Source organism: Molossus molossus, unplaced genomic scaffold, assembly GCF_014108415.1.
Source record: "Molossus molossus isolate mMolMol1 unplaced genomic scaffold, mMolMol1.p scaffold_m16_p_13, whole genome shotgun sequence".
Taxonomy (NCBI): domain Eukaryota; kingdom Metazoa; phylum Chordata; class Mammalia; order Chiroptera; family Molossidae; genus Molossus; species Molossus molossus.
In genome coordinates this window covers 53,110,443-53,124,993 of record NW_023425348.1, presented here as the reverse complement: position 1 = coordinate 53,124,993, position 14,551 = coordinate 53,110,443, and the positions used below count along the sequence as shown (strand labels likewise).

General features: G+C 43.8%; 1 protein-coding gene across 1 annotated transcript in view; it reads right to left on the bottom strand.

The window, feature by feature from the left end:
• Nucleotides 1–6,506, bottom strand: part of SWAP70 (switching B cell complex subunit SWAP70) — a 78,182-nt gene extending 71,676 nt beyond the window's left edge. The window contains exon 1 of the mRNA XM_036258465.1: nucleotides 6,337–6,506. Coding sequence (XP_036114358.1) covers nucleotides 6,337–6,435 — 99 coding nt within the window. The 5' untranslated portion in view covers nucleotides 6,436–6,506. The remainder of the gene's footprint in view (nucleotides 1–6,336) is intronic.
• Between the last annotated feature and the right edge of the window lie 8,045 nt (nucleotides 6,507–14,551).

Genomic DNA, 14,551 nt, shown 5'->3' with positions numbered 1-14,551 from the left:
AGGCAGCAGTGGTTATCTTTGGTTTTATTTGTTTTTGTTTTTGTTTTTTGGGGTGGGGGTGGGGTGTACTTTTTTTTATTATTATTGATTTTAGAGAGAGAGGAAGGGAGAGGAAGAGATAGAAACATCGATGAGAGAGAACATCGATTGGCTGCTTCCTGCATGCCCCCACTGGGGATCGGGCCCACGACCTGGGCATGTATCCTGACCAGGAATCGAACCAGCGACCTCTTGGTGCATGGGTCAATACTCAACCACTGAGCCACACCAGCTGGGCCAGGGAGTAATTTAGCAAAGATCAAGAAGATATTGACCTGCAATGACCTCATGCTTGGTTGTTTCAACAAGGAAACATCACTGTGACTAGATGACAACCCAACATCTGCTTCAACAGTAGCTTATGTAAGTCACAAGAGGTTTTTACATTCTGTGTTCTGTATTTTTATCTTAGTAGGTTTAATAAAAGTCTATGTGTACAACAACAAAATATCTTTCTTATATTGTTAATTATTTCTTTGGATTTTAAATTTCAAAAGTTATTTGGGGAGGGTGGGAGCATGGTGGAGGGGGAAGGGGGAGACATCTGTAATACTTTCAACAATAAAGATAAATTTTTTAAAATTTTATTTAGCCCGACCAGTGTGGCTCAGTGGATTGAGCGTCCACCAGTGGACTGCGAGATCCTGGTTCAATTCCCGGTCAGGGCACATGCCGGAGTGGGCTCTATCCCTAGTATGGGGCATGCAGGACATAGCCAACTGATGTTTTTCTCTCCCTCTCCCTTCCTCTCTCTCTAAAAATTTAATAATTTAAAAAAATCCACTACTATCCACTGGTCATCCATAGTTGAAATTTGAGACATTTCTGACTCTGTCTTTTCCATTTCTCTTCACACCCAATCAGGTTCAGCAAAGTTCTTTCATTCACCATCTTCCCCTTGTCCATCCTCCCCACCTCTTACTCCCATTACCTCTCATCTGGGCTACTGCGATGGTTTCCTAATTCCAACCTATCCAATCCATTCCAACCCAGCACGTATGTTACTGCCCGAGTGACTTCCTCAAGTGCAATTCTGATCATGGCTCATCACCTCTAAGAAACTTGAAGGCCCTATGGCATCCACCTAACTAGCCTGGCACTCAAAGCCATTAACCCTAATCTATTTCTACAGCTTTATCACCAGCAGTAACTCTCTCTTATACATACACACAAACAAATACCCACTTGTATTCTATACTCCAATCAAAACAAGCTACACAACAGAATGCCTAATCAATTCCTGTCTGCTGCAATAGTTCACAGGGATGCCTTAGAATTCACAAGTCAATAAATATCCATTGAATAAATTAATATAATGGGTTTAATCCTCCCCATTACTATATAATCAAATCCTAGCTTTCTTCAGAGTTAATTTCAAAGAAGTTTTTCTGTTTTTTTCATGAAGTAACCTCACCAGTAAAAAGTAATTGTCTTTTTCTCTAAAATCCCATGGTCCTTCATCTTCTGTCACATTCAACATCTTCTATCTAATAATAGTTCTGTATTTTTTATCTCTACAACCAGACTTTATATTTCTTAAAGACAGGGTAATTGTCTGACATCTACCTATATCCATATCGATAGGTATAGATACAGATAGAGATAGAGATAGAGATAGAGATAGAGATAGAGATAGAGATAGAGAGATATAGATATAGCTTTCTCTAATGGTTGATCATTCTCTTCATTTGCCTACCAAAATTTAAACTCTTTGAAGGCAACGATTCCTATTTGTTTCTTTTTCCTCCACCTTTACTATTAGCACAGTATCTAACACATTAAGTATCTACTACATAATTAGTAAATGTATCCATTCGTTGTGTCAAAAGTGGTGAAGGTACAATAATTCAAAAAGACAAGTTCAAAATATTTTAGAATGCCCACAGTTTTCCAAAGTGATACATTTTAACCTTCATTTTGGATATGTAATTTTTAGTCTGATACTTAATAAAACAATTACATTAGTCCATATAGTTGGAAGATATGTTCCAGGACCCCCAGTGGATGATGGAAATCACAAATACTACTAACCCCTATATACACAATGCTTTTTTCCATATATACACACCCATGATAAAGTTTAATTTATAAATTAGGCACAGTAAGAATTTAACAATAACTAATAATAAAATAGAACTTTAACAATACTGTAATAAAAGTTATATGAATGTGGTCTCTTTCTCTTTAACAACTAACCTGATAACCAAGACAGCTTCTAAGTGACTAACAGGATTGTGTATAAATGCGTAGGTATACTGGACAAACCCAAGATACACGTCCAGGGTGGGACTGGGCTGGATGGTGGGCAGGGGAGGAATGACACCGCATCAGATTTCATCACACTGCTCAGAGCAGTGGGCAACTTAAAACTTTTGAATTGCTTATTTCTAGAATTTTTCATTTACTATTTTTGGACAATGGTTGACTACTAATAACTGAAACCATGGAAATTGAAACCATGGATAAGGAAGGGCTACTGTATAAGATATTTCCTCCCAGGAGATATTAACTACTAAGAGCCTACAAATACTAATCTTTTTATGAAATTATTACGGTACCTTATACAGAGTAAACACACAAAAGATTGTTGTATGAACAAATGAATAAGTGAACAAATTAAGGCAAAAACCTATGTCTAGCCAATAGATTAATGAACATCAAACTTCACAAAGCAGCACATAAAGACCTAAATAGAAATTTTTAAAAAATATTTTCAATTCCAGAAACATTGGTAAAATGAACAGAATTAAATCAATCCCAAAGCCTCTCAGTTAAGTAGACAGAAACAAAATACAATTACAGTTGCGTTACCAGCGTTTGTGGGTGAAAGCTATGAACTGGGATTTTAACACTTCCTGTCAAGCCTACAGTCAAGAATAACCTGAACACTTTTCCTACTGGCAGCCACAAAGACAATTATGAATGGAGTGTAACAAAAGTAAAAGAAAACATCTCATTTATGCAATCAATTGAAAGAGAGAAAATGAAGAAACACTGGCTCAAAAGTTTGAAAATCTTGGTTTCATATTTAGCTACTTACAACTGTGAGTTTGAGTAAGTCATCAAACATCTCAGAAGCTTCATCTATCTCATCTATAAAATTAAGAAGTAATCTGGGAGTATCTGGGAGAAAAAATACTATACTCCTCCTGAGAGATCTTTACAATAAAAATGATGGTTGAAAATTTTAACATTATTTGATGGTGTTTTCAATGTATGAAAAGTAATCAATATGACAACTACAAAATAAAGCAGGGAGGTAAAAGGGACCTATGTGGTGATAAGGTTTCTATCTTCCTCTTAAAGTAGTAAAATATTAATTAATTCTAAATAGTCTGTAAAATGTTAGATTATAAATATTATAATCCCTAGTGTAATCTTTTATTTATTTTATTTTATTTTATTTTTTATCCTCACCCGAGAACACTTTCCCATCTTTTGTTCAAATAGAGTGGGAGGGGGAGAGAGAAAGAAAAACATCGCCATGAAAGGGACACATCAAGTGGTTGCTACCCGCACGACCCAAACAGGGCCAGGGACAAACTGCAACCGAGGTACGAGCGTGCCCTTAGCGGGAACTGAACCCAGGTCTCTCCGGACCACAGGCCAATGCTCTAACTGCTGAACCAAACTGGCCAGGGCCCTAGTGTAATCTTTTTAAAACTATACAAATAAATATAATAAAAAACTCAGTATTAAAATGGAATACTAAGCCCTAGCCTAGTAGCTCAGTTGGTTAAGGGTTGTCCTGATAAGCCAAGGTTGCAGGTTTGATCCCCAGTCAGGGCACATACAAGAACCAACCAAGGAATGCATAAACAACAAAATCAATGTTTTTCTCTCTCTCTCTAAAATCAATCAATAAGCCCTGGCTGGTTTGGCTCAGCGGTTAGAGCGTCGGCCTGCGGTCCGGAGAGACCCGGGTTCAGTTCCGGCTAAGGGCATCTGCCTCGGTTGTGGTTTGTCCCCGGCCCTGGCTGGGTCTTGCAGGTGGCAGCCACTCGATGTGTCCCTTTCACGTCGATGGTTCTCTCTTTCTCTCTCTTCCTCTCTCTCTTCCCACTCTGAACAAAAAATCAAAAAATGTTCTCAAGTGAGGATAAAAAAATAAATAAATAAATAAATAATAAAATTAATCAATAAAAGAATAAATAAAAATAAAATGGTATACTAAAATATATTCAAATAATCTAAAAGAAGGAAGGAGCCCAGCCAGTGTGGCTCAGTGGTTGACTGTATACTCATGGACCAAGAGGTCGCCAGTTTGATTCCCAAGGTGTGGGCCCGATCCCCAGTGGGGCATGCAGGAGGCAGCCAATTGATGTTCTCTCTCACAGATGTTTCTCTCTCTCTCTCCCTCTCCCTTCCTGTCTCTCAGAAATCAATAAAGAAAAAAAAACAACAAAAGAACTCACCGGAAAAGGTAGCCAGCCATACATTTGTATTTAAAAAATAAATTATTGCCCTGGTCAGTTTGGCTCAGCGGTTAGAGCATCGGTCCGCGGACCACAGAGACCCGGGTTCGGTTCCTGCTAAGGGCACGTACCTCGGTTGCAGTTTGTCCCCAGCCCTGGTTGGGGTCGTGAGGGTGGCAACCAGTTGATGTATCTCTCTCACATGGATGTTTCTCTCTCTCTCTTCCTCTTTCTCCCTCCCGCTCTATCTGAGGATAAATGCAAAAATGTCCTCGGGTGAGGATAAAAAATTTTAAAAAAAGAAGCCAGTTGCCCTGGCAATATGGCTCAGTGGACTGAAAGGTTGTCAGTTGGATTCTATTCCAGTCAGGGTACATGCCTGGGTTGTGATCTCCAGTAGGGGGCGTGCAGGAGGCAGATGGCTGTTCCACTCACATGGATGTTTGTCTTTCTTCCTCTCCCTCTCCCTTCCTCTCTCTAAAAATCAATAAAAATATATTCTTTAAAGCCAGTGTCAAAAGGTTACCTACTGTCTGACTCCATTTATAAGACACTGGAAAAAGACAAAACTACAGCAATTAAGAACAGATCACTGACAGCCCACAGTTGAGGATGAGGGGCATCATGAGGGTGCCTTTTAGGATAACAGAAATGATGGAAACCTGGTGTTGGTAGTAGTTATCCAAATCTTTAAACGTATTAAAACTCATAGAAATATACACCAAAAATGTCAATTTTACTGTACGTTAATTTAAAAAATAAAAATTAAGTGGATGATTTACGTGAACCCTTCCAGACTTCCATGGGCGCTTCCAGACTTCTGTGGACCCTTCCAGAGTATAATTTTATATATAACACATAGAGAGGAGTGCAAAAGAAACCCGGTAGGAATGCTAAATTCTACTGGCATAAAAGCCACTACTCATAAGAACCTCCTGATTACTGCTCAAAATATACAGAGCAAACCCAATCTTCAGAAATTAATTCCCAGAAGAGGCTAAGAAAACCAGACATTTAGATCCAAAATGTGTATATTTGAAAATGCCTGTGAATGGTTCTTCTTGTCTGTTTCCATATTTTACACTTTCAAGAAGCTGCCAATTTCTCCTGGCTAAGTGCCACTTCCCGTGCTTGGGGTTACTCAATTTACAAGCATTCCTTTATTTATACCTTATACTCTCACTTAAGGGATATTTGGCAGTCACTATAAAGGCTCTGCTTTTGCAGGGCGCCAGAAAGATCAGCGCTCCTTCCCCGGGAACTAAGGTCCCTGTGGGGCACAGCACAGCCTCGAGTAGTTCCAGACCTGAGCGCGCTAGGGGGGCAGTTCTTCCTCCAAAGTTACAAAGCGCTCCCCACCGCCAAAGCCGCCCCAAAGGAGGAGGCCGATGGAGGCCGGACTCTGGGGACTCTGAGGCACCTCTCCCTTCTCTGAAGGGCCCGGTTGCCTTGGGTGCAGATGGACCGTTCGAGGACAGTCCCGCTGTACAAGGCTCTGCCCAGTAAGCTTGGGCAAGTCCCTTCCTCTCCCAGAGTAAGGGGTAAACTATGGGTAGGTTCACTAAGGGAGCTACCCACCGCCCTCTCCGAGTCTGAAACTTGGGGGGGGGGGCGCCCACAGAGAGCGGAGGTCGCCACTCAAAGATCCCACCCCCGCCTGCCCCGTTCCCGGGGAGCCCTGAGGGGACTAACGCACCGCCCCCGCCCGAGGGCAAGTGGGAAACAAAAACTTCCGAACCCGGGCTCTGGCCCTTCAGCCCGGAGCAGGCCGCCGGGCGGCATTCCCGCCCGCCCCTCCCTGTAGCCACCGTCTCCCGGGGCCGCTTCCACCCCGTGGAGGAGCGCGCCCCGGAGGCCGGGGTAGAGCCCGGCGGGGGCCCACCTTGAGCTGGGACTTGGAGACCTTGCCGCTGTGATCCAGGTCCAGGGCGGTGAAGGCGTGCCAGATGGCCTTGAGCAGCTCGTCCTTCAAGCCCCCCATGGCCGCGCCGTGTTACGGGACTGCCCAGCCTGCGCAGCCAGCCCAGCCAGCCCCTCTGCGCGTCTGACACCCTGCGCCTCTGCCGCCCGCCGCACGGTCACCTGACCTCGCCGCCCCGCCCTCGCCGGGACCCGGCCCCATCGTGCCCCGCCCCCGGGCGCCAACCGGAGCCGTGCGCTGGGTGGGAGAGCGGGGTGGGTCGGCGAGCCCTCTGTCCAGGCTGGGACCTAGACACCACTCCGCAGTCCCCCAGTGCTCCCCAAGCCAGCCCGGGCCCTTTCGGTGTTCGTGTGCTCCTCGAACAAGAGAAGAGCCTCCATCCCGAAGGAAAATATGAGTGTCCAAGTGAGCACCCTGTCCGGTTCCAGCCGGCGCCCCGCAGTGAAAAGGGGCACCCTGGTCCTGATCCAGGGACCGAGGTCACTGTCTAAGGAGACTAGACAAGACCCCCGAAAAGTCCCCGGCGGGAGCTCAAACGCTAGTGCAGTCCCTAGGGAGGGGCTGTGGTGGGGGATGGGAGGCAGGGAAGGTGATTCATTCCTTTAGCAAATACTTCTTGATACCACTGTGTAGTATTCGCAGGGGGCACAAAGATGAGGTTTAATAGAAGTCAGAGTTAGGCAACCTTTTCTTTAACCCTCAGCTATTGAGGGTCAGTTTACAACGTAGGAAGAGTTTGACCTGGGTTATGCTGCTGTTCCTGGTGTTTCTGTGCTTGCATAAAAATCTGAGAGGACCTCAGCAAATCACTCCACCCATCTTACTGATCAGAATGGGTGGACCTTTTAAAAGAACTTATCCAAGTCCAGAAGAGAGTCCTCCTCCTTGTAACTGATCAACAAATATCTGTTAATAGTAACTTGAGCTGTTTGGGCTTCAAATTTTCCACATACTGAATGAACTTGGATGCATCAGATGTTCTGGAAAGGTTCGTCTAGTGCTTGAACCCTAGAATAACTGTTGCTGGATGATTCCGACTTGATTAGGTCACCAGGCACAGTGCCTCACCTCTCTGATCCAAGACAAATCTGAACAATATGGAGAGAAAACAAATACCAAGAGTTTGCAAAAGGAGATGGTTTTCAAATAAAGTTTGTTTTTTGTTTTCCTATTTTATGTTCCTAAAGACACACATATGCACCTTATTTTTAAAAGGAAAAGAGCCCAGCTCGTGTGGCTCAGTGGTTGAGCGTTGACCCATGCACCAGGAGGTTGCTGGTTTGATTCCCGGTCAGGGCACATGCCCAGGTTGTGGGCCCAATCCCCAGTGGGGGGCATGCAGGAGGCAACTGATTGATGTTCTCTCTCATCGATGTTTCTATCTCTCTCTTCCTCTCTCTCTAAAATCAATAAAGAAAAAAAAAATGTTTTCTAAAAATAAAAAGGAAAAGAGCCCTGACTGATGTGGCTCAGTTGGTTGGGCATTGTCCGGGGCACCAAGGGGTTGCTGGTTCCATCCCAGTCAGGGCACATGCTGGATTTCAGCTTGATCCTGGCGGCGGGCTGTAGGAAGCAGCCGATCAATGTTTCTTTTTTTCTTTTTTTGGTGGTACAAGCCCCTAGCAGTAACCGAACCCTGGACTCTGGTCCGCAGGCCAATGCTCAACCGCTGAGCCAAACTGGCCAGGGCCCAATCAATGTTTCAATCACATTGATGTTTCTCTCTTTCTACCTCTCCTTTCCTCTCTAAAAATCAATAACAACAACAAAAAATCTTAAAAAGGAAAAGAGCATCATAAGGAAAATGGATTTGGAAAGAGCAGAAAAGAAAGGGGCTGGCCCTGGCTGGTGTGGCTCAATTGGTTGGGTATCATCCTATGTACCTAAATTGGTTCAATTCCTGATCAAGGCACATGCCTAGGTCGTGGGCTCAACCCCTGGTAGGGGGTGTGCAGGAGGCAGCTGATCTTGGATGTTCTGCTCTCATATCAGTGTTTCTCTCTCCCTCTCCTTTCCTCTCTCTCTAAAAAGCAATTTAAAAATCTTTTTTTAAAAAGAGCAGAAAAGGCCCTGGCCAGTTTTGCTCAGTGGTTAGAGTGTCGGCCTGCAGTCCAGAGAGTCCCGGGTTCGGTTCCTGCTAAGGGCACGTACTCAGTTGCAGTTTGTCCCCGACTCTGGTTGGGTTGTGCGGGAGGCAGCCACTGGATATGTCCCTTTCACGTCGATGTTTCTCTCTCTCCCTCCCACTCTATCTGAACAAAAAATGGAAAAATGTCTTCGGGTGAGGATAAAAAAAAAACTTAGATCATAAAAGGAAGGGGCTGCTTCAATGAGCTTGGGGCCAAACAGAACATAGTGGGGCAAGGAGAGGATGGCCTACTTGAAGGGAAGAGGCAAAAACAAAGGGACTGTCAGTCCTCGCTTGCCCTGCCAGAATGCAGTTTCTATCATTTTTCTTCCCCAAGGCCAGCCCAAGTCTGCTAGTTAGCAGAAGCACGTGATTTAACCTCTAATTTTCTCCATGTCAACTCAGCTTTCCCTGTGAGAGTGACAAAAAAAGAAACCCTCCTAATTCTCAAGGTTCAGCTTAACCACTAGATGACACTCCTCCTTCTCTCTCAGTTTCTGAAAGGAAGCCCAGATATTTGAAAGCTTTTTTTTTTTTTTTTTTTTTAATCACATAGCCAGGACATTCTGCACTTCCAAATTCCTAATTCTTCCACATGCTTTATTCTCATAATCAATTTTAAAGCAGAATGATGTCATGGATAAAGCTGTGCTTTGGAACCTAACAGATTATATTAGTCACCTATCGCTGTATAATTACCCCCAAATTTAACAGCTTTAAGCAATAACAAACATTATCTCATATTTTCTGTGGGTCCAAAATATAGAAGCCACTTAGCTGCATTGTTCTGGCTTGAGGTCTCTTGGGACATTTCAGTCAGGATATGGGGTTGTAATCATCTGAAGGCTTGGCTGGTGCTGGAGAGTCCACTTCCAAGATAATTTACCCCCATGTACTGGTTCACAAAAGGCCTCAGTTCCTCCCTATGGGTCTGCCCACAGGCTAGTTGAGTATCCTTACAACATGGCTACTGCCCCCCACCCCCTGCCCCCAACATGTGATCCTAGAAAGAGAAAGGTAGAAGCTGCAATGTATTTTACGATCCAGCCTTGACAGTCACTCACCATAATTTCTGCAATATTCTATTAAATGCTCAGGTCAGACCTAGTTAATGTGGGAGGAGAACCACAAAAGAGCACGAATACCATTAGGCAAAATCACTGGGGCCATCTTGGAAGCTGGCTACCACACAGAGGTGGGGCAGAATCCAGGCTCCACCATTTGCTTACCTATTAGCAAATACGAGGCTTCATTTCTTCTGATGTAAAATGGTGATGCTAATGTTTATCTTACAAAATTGCTATGAGGCTTAAATGAAAAACTGAGGTATGTGAGATGCAGCATCATGGTGTCTGGAAACTGTTGAGGTTTGACTGATGTGGTAGTTTTGTACTGTGTCAATTTAGCTAAGCTGGAATTTAGTTTCCTAAATTTCCCTTCCCAGTCTGGTTCCAGGATAGGATTGGCCACAAGAGAATCTGTATAAGATTTAGAAGGAGCAAGTGAAACTACCCTTGTGCTCTGATGGTTGACATAGGATACTTGGTGCCAGCTGCAGACTATAAACTTGTTACTCATCTGCTGGTACACATGGTTGGTGCTGAACAGCAAGCAGACCCCAGTTCCTCCAGCTCCCATCACATCTCCTATTTCATCTTCTTCAAGCTCTAGGGCAAGGCACATGTGGGGAGAGGACATCAACTTCTGCAGACTACCTGCATCAAGGTGTGATAGCTAGGGGTTCCATTGTCTTCACGGGTTTGTTTTTCCTTGTGGATTCTAGTTTGTCCTCACTCTCCCCCAATTCAATCCACCTTTTCTTCCTGACTGTTAGCTATGATGACCTATCAATTTCAGACCCGTTACTGGATACAGAGGTAACATAGACTCCTATAGACTTTTTCACCAGCTTTCTTTGTGATCCCTGGTTAATCACTTTTCTCTCATTCTCCAGTTAGCTCCTTTCAGACATTCCTTAGCTTCTCCTGCAGCTGTGATGTATATAATCCCTATAATAAATCCTGTATTCCACAGTGGCGCTGCTTCCCTGATCGGCCCCTAAATGATATTGACAATTGATAAAGTTAGATACAACTGATAAATAATATGTGCTCTGTTGGCTTTAGAAAGGGCCAGGAACTACAATGGGCTCATGTGAAGGCTTCAGGGGCAGTGAGGGAATTGTTATTGAAGGTTATGAGTTGAATTGTGTCCCGCCCCCAAATTCATATGTTTAAGTCCTAACCCCAGTACCTCAGAATGTGGTCTTATTTGGAGATAGAGTCTTTATAGAGGCAATCCAGTTTAAATGAGGTCATTAGAATGGGACCTAATTCAATATGACTGGTACCCTTATAAAAGAGGAAATTTAGCTCTGGCCAGTTTGGCTCGGCAGTTAGAGCATTGGCCCACGGACTGGAGAGTCCTGAGTTCAGTTCCTACTAAGGTCACGTACCTTGGTTGCAGCTTGTCCCTGGCCCCAGTTGGGGTCATGTGGGTGGCAGCCAGTCGATGTGTCTCTCTCACATCGATGTTTCTCTCTCTCTTCCTCCCTCTCTCCTTCCCACTCTATCCGAAGATAAATGCAAAATGTCCTCAGGTGAGGAAATAAATAAATAAATAAATGGGGAACTTTAGACATAAAACATGTACATAGGGAGGAAGACATGTAAACATAAAGGCAGGGATCAAGGTGATGGGTCTTCAAGCCAAGGAATGCCTACAATTGCCAGCAAACCACCAGAAACCAGGAGAGAGGAATGACAGATTCTTCCTCATATCTCTTAGAAGGAACCAACCCTGCTGACACCTTGATCTTGGACTTCTGGCCTTCAGAACTGGGAGACTATAAATTTCTGCTGTTTAAGCCACTGAGTTCTGTTATTTAAGCCTCCCAGTTTGGGGCACTGTATTATGGCACCCCAAGAAAATTCATACAGTCAGATAAAAGGTGGACCATGTTATATAGTGGCAGAAAGCTTGACAGCAGTGTTTCCTGAGGTCATGTTAAAACTGGAAAGGGTATCTAGTAAAAAATAGAAAGGATACTTAATGATCTTCTGGATGTGGCTAAGGAGATGTCCAATCAGAATGTTGAAATTGCCATTGGCTTCTTCTGTTTGTTTAAGACAAAGTACAAGGAGGGAGTTGAATTAAAGAAGAAATTGTTCAATTTTCAAGCAGACATTAGAGGAACCATAAAGGAGCCAAGAATTGCTAGGTTTAAAAACAGAACTGTTGCCCTGGCGGGTTTGGCTCAACAGTTAAAGCATCGGACTGCGGTCCAGAGAGACCCGGGTTCTGTTCTGGGTAAGGGCACGTACCTCGGTTGCAGTTGTCCCGGCCCTGGTTGGGTCATGCAGGTGGCAGCCACTTGATGTGTCCCTTTCATGTCAATGTTTCTCTCTCTCTCTTCCTCTCTCCCTCCCACTCTATCTGAACAAAAAATGGAAAAATGTCCTCGGGGATAAAAAAAAAAAAAAAATAGAACTGTTTCTAATTCCTAGTCTCTCCCAGTTTAAGGTTCTCAGAGCAGGATATGAACTAATAACAAAGATTAAATTCAGCATACTTCAAATAAAGTATGGCTTCTGGGTAAAGATTACTTCAAAAATTTTTTCAGCTCAGGGGACAGATGTAAGATTGAAGGGTATGCTTCAGAGACACTCCCAATTAGATAAAAAGGCTCTAGACTTTTTAAGAGCATTATCTCAAGAGTATCTTGACTCTTAGCACAAGGAAGAGGTGATTGTCTTAGGATATTTTAGGATGTGGCTTTCATCTAATAGAGTGAACCTAAATACTATTAACAGAAACCCACAATGGTGTTAACAGAATTGTGTCAGGAGAAGCACTACCAACTTGTATTAAAAAGAACAAAGCTGCCCTGGCCAGTTTAGATCAGCAGTTAGAACGTCCACCGGGCAGACCAGAGAGTCCCCGGTTCAGTTCCTGCTAAGGGCACGTACCTCAGTTGCGGTTCATCCCTGGCCCCAGTTGGGGTCGTGTGAGTGGCAACCAATCGATGTGTCTCTCTCACATCAATGTTTCTCTCTCTCCCCCACCCCCACTCTATCTAAAGATAAATGGAAAAAATATCCTCAGGTGAGGATTTAAAAAAAAAAGAACAAAGCTAATTCAAAATGAAAAGAAGCCTTGGGACACCCAACTTTATGTGAAAAAGAAATGGGCTAAAAAAGCTATCTCTTATAGAAAAAAAAAGAATGACTAAATGCAGATCTAAGAGCCCAGAGGGAAGAGCTAAGAAACACTCTTATGGAACAGGACTGGGCCTTAGTCAAGGAATTAGAAACCTGTATCTGGATAGATTTCAGAATTGCTACGGACCAGTGACAGCTATGTATCTCTCATCCCTCTTCTCTCCACTTTTTTATTATTTATTTTATTTTATTATCCTCACCTGAGGACATTTTTCCATATTTTGTTCAGATAGAGTGGGAGGGAGAGAGAGAGAAAAACATCAACGTGAAAGGGACACATCAAGTGGCTGCCCCCAATACTACCCAACTAGGGCTGGGGACAAACTGCAACAGAGGCATGTGCCCTTAGCGGGAACCGAACCCGGGTCTCTCTGGACCGTAAGCCGACACTCTAACCACTGAACCAAACCGGCCAGGGTTCTCCACTTTTTTAAAAGGAAGTGTTTATTGTAGTTATTCTGTCTCTGTATTACCAGTACATGCTGGCCAGTGTGCAAAAAGAAGTTAACATAGCAGGTCTGACTGCTTATCCTTAGAAAGCTTTGTTTATAAAATTGGCCTTTGGCTGGCAATTGGGAACCTAGATTTCAGGAAGGTTCCCACCATTAACTGATAAGAATGGCTCTCTATGCCTAAACTGTTCATACAAATGATATGGTTTATGTTAAACAACTGTCTTCCTTCTGGGAGTCTGAAATTTGGGTGCATCACAAGCAGAGACTACCTACCATAGAACCTTCCATAGAAACCCTGGGCATTAAGTCTCCAGTGAATTTCCCTGGTTGGCAACATTCCACGTGTGATTTCACAACTCATTTTGAGGGGAAGTTAGGCATGTCTTTGTAACTACACTGGGCGTAGACTCTGGAAACTTCACATGGGTTTCTCTGGACATTGCCCCCATGTGCCTTTTCCCTTTACTAATTTTTCTCTGTACCCTTTTGTTCCATTTATCTTTAGATAAAGTGAAAGGAGGGAGAGTGTGTGTGTGTGTTGGAGAGAGAGAGAGAGAGAGAGAGAGAGAAACATCCATGTGAGAGAGACACATTGATTGGTTGCCTCCCACACGACCCCGACCAGGGCCAATATTACTATATGCTGAGTTCTGTGAGTTCTAGTGAATCATCAAACCTGGTGGTGGTCTTGGGGACCTTCAACACAGGCAAGGAAGGGGCAAATAACTTGTCTCTTTAATTCACAGTTATTCAGATGAAGAAGAGCTGCAATCAAGGACCCCCATCCACCTGAACCTAATTTTGATGAGATCCTGGACTTCAAGTCAATTCCATGAAAGGTACATGATTTCTGGTAGCTGGCGTGGGGTGAGGACTATGGTGGATAGTCTCCAAGATGTCTGCCATTAACTGTGTCCTGCCCTATAGACCCATACTGTATGATATACCAAGAGGTGAAATCTAATTCCCCTCTTCTTGGAGATAAGCTGGACTTAGTGTCATGTGGCAGGAGTGACAGCCTGGGACTTCTAAGGCCAAGTCATAAAAAGCTTCACAACTTTCACCCAGATTTCTTGGGATTCCCAGTCTTTGAACCGTGCTGCCATGCTGTGAGAAGTTAAAGCCGCATGCAAAGGCCACATGGAGTGAGAACATTGCTGGCCAGACCCCAGCTATTTCAACTATACAAGCCCAGACATCACACATCTGAGTGAAGGAGACAACTTGGACATTCTAGTCCCCTCACATACTACATGGAGAAGAACCAGAACTCCGGACATATTACACCAGTCAAGCTGTCCCTGCCATCTCCAACCATTTGAGCCAACTAGCCAAGGCCCCAGACCTGGGAAATGAAGACAAACCATCCCCTC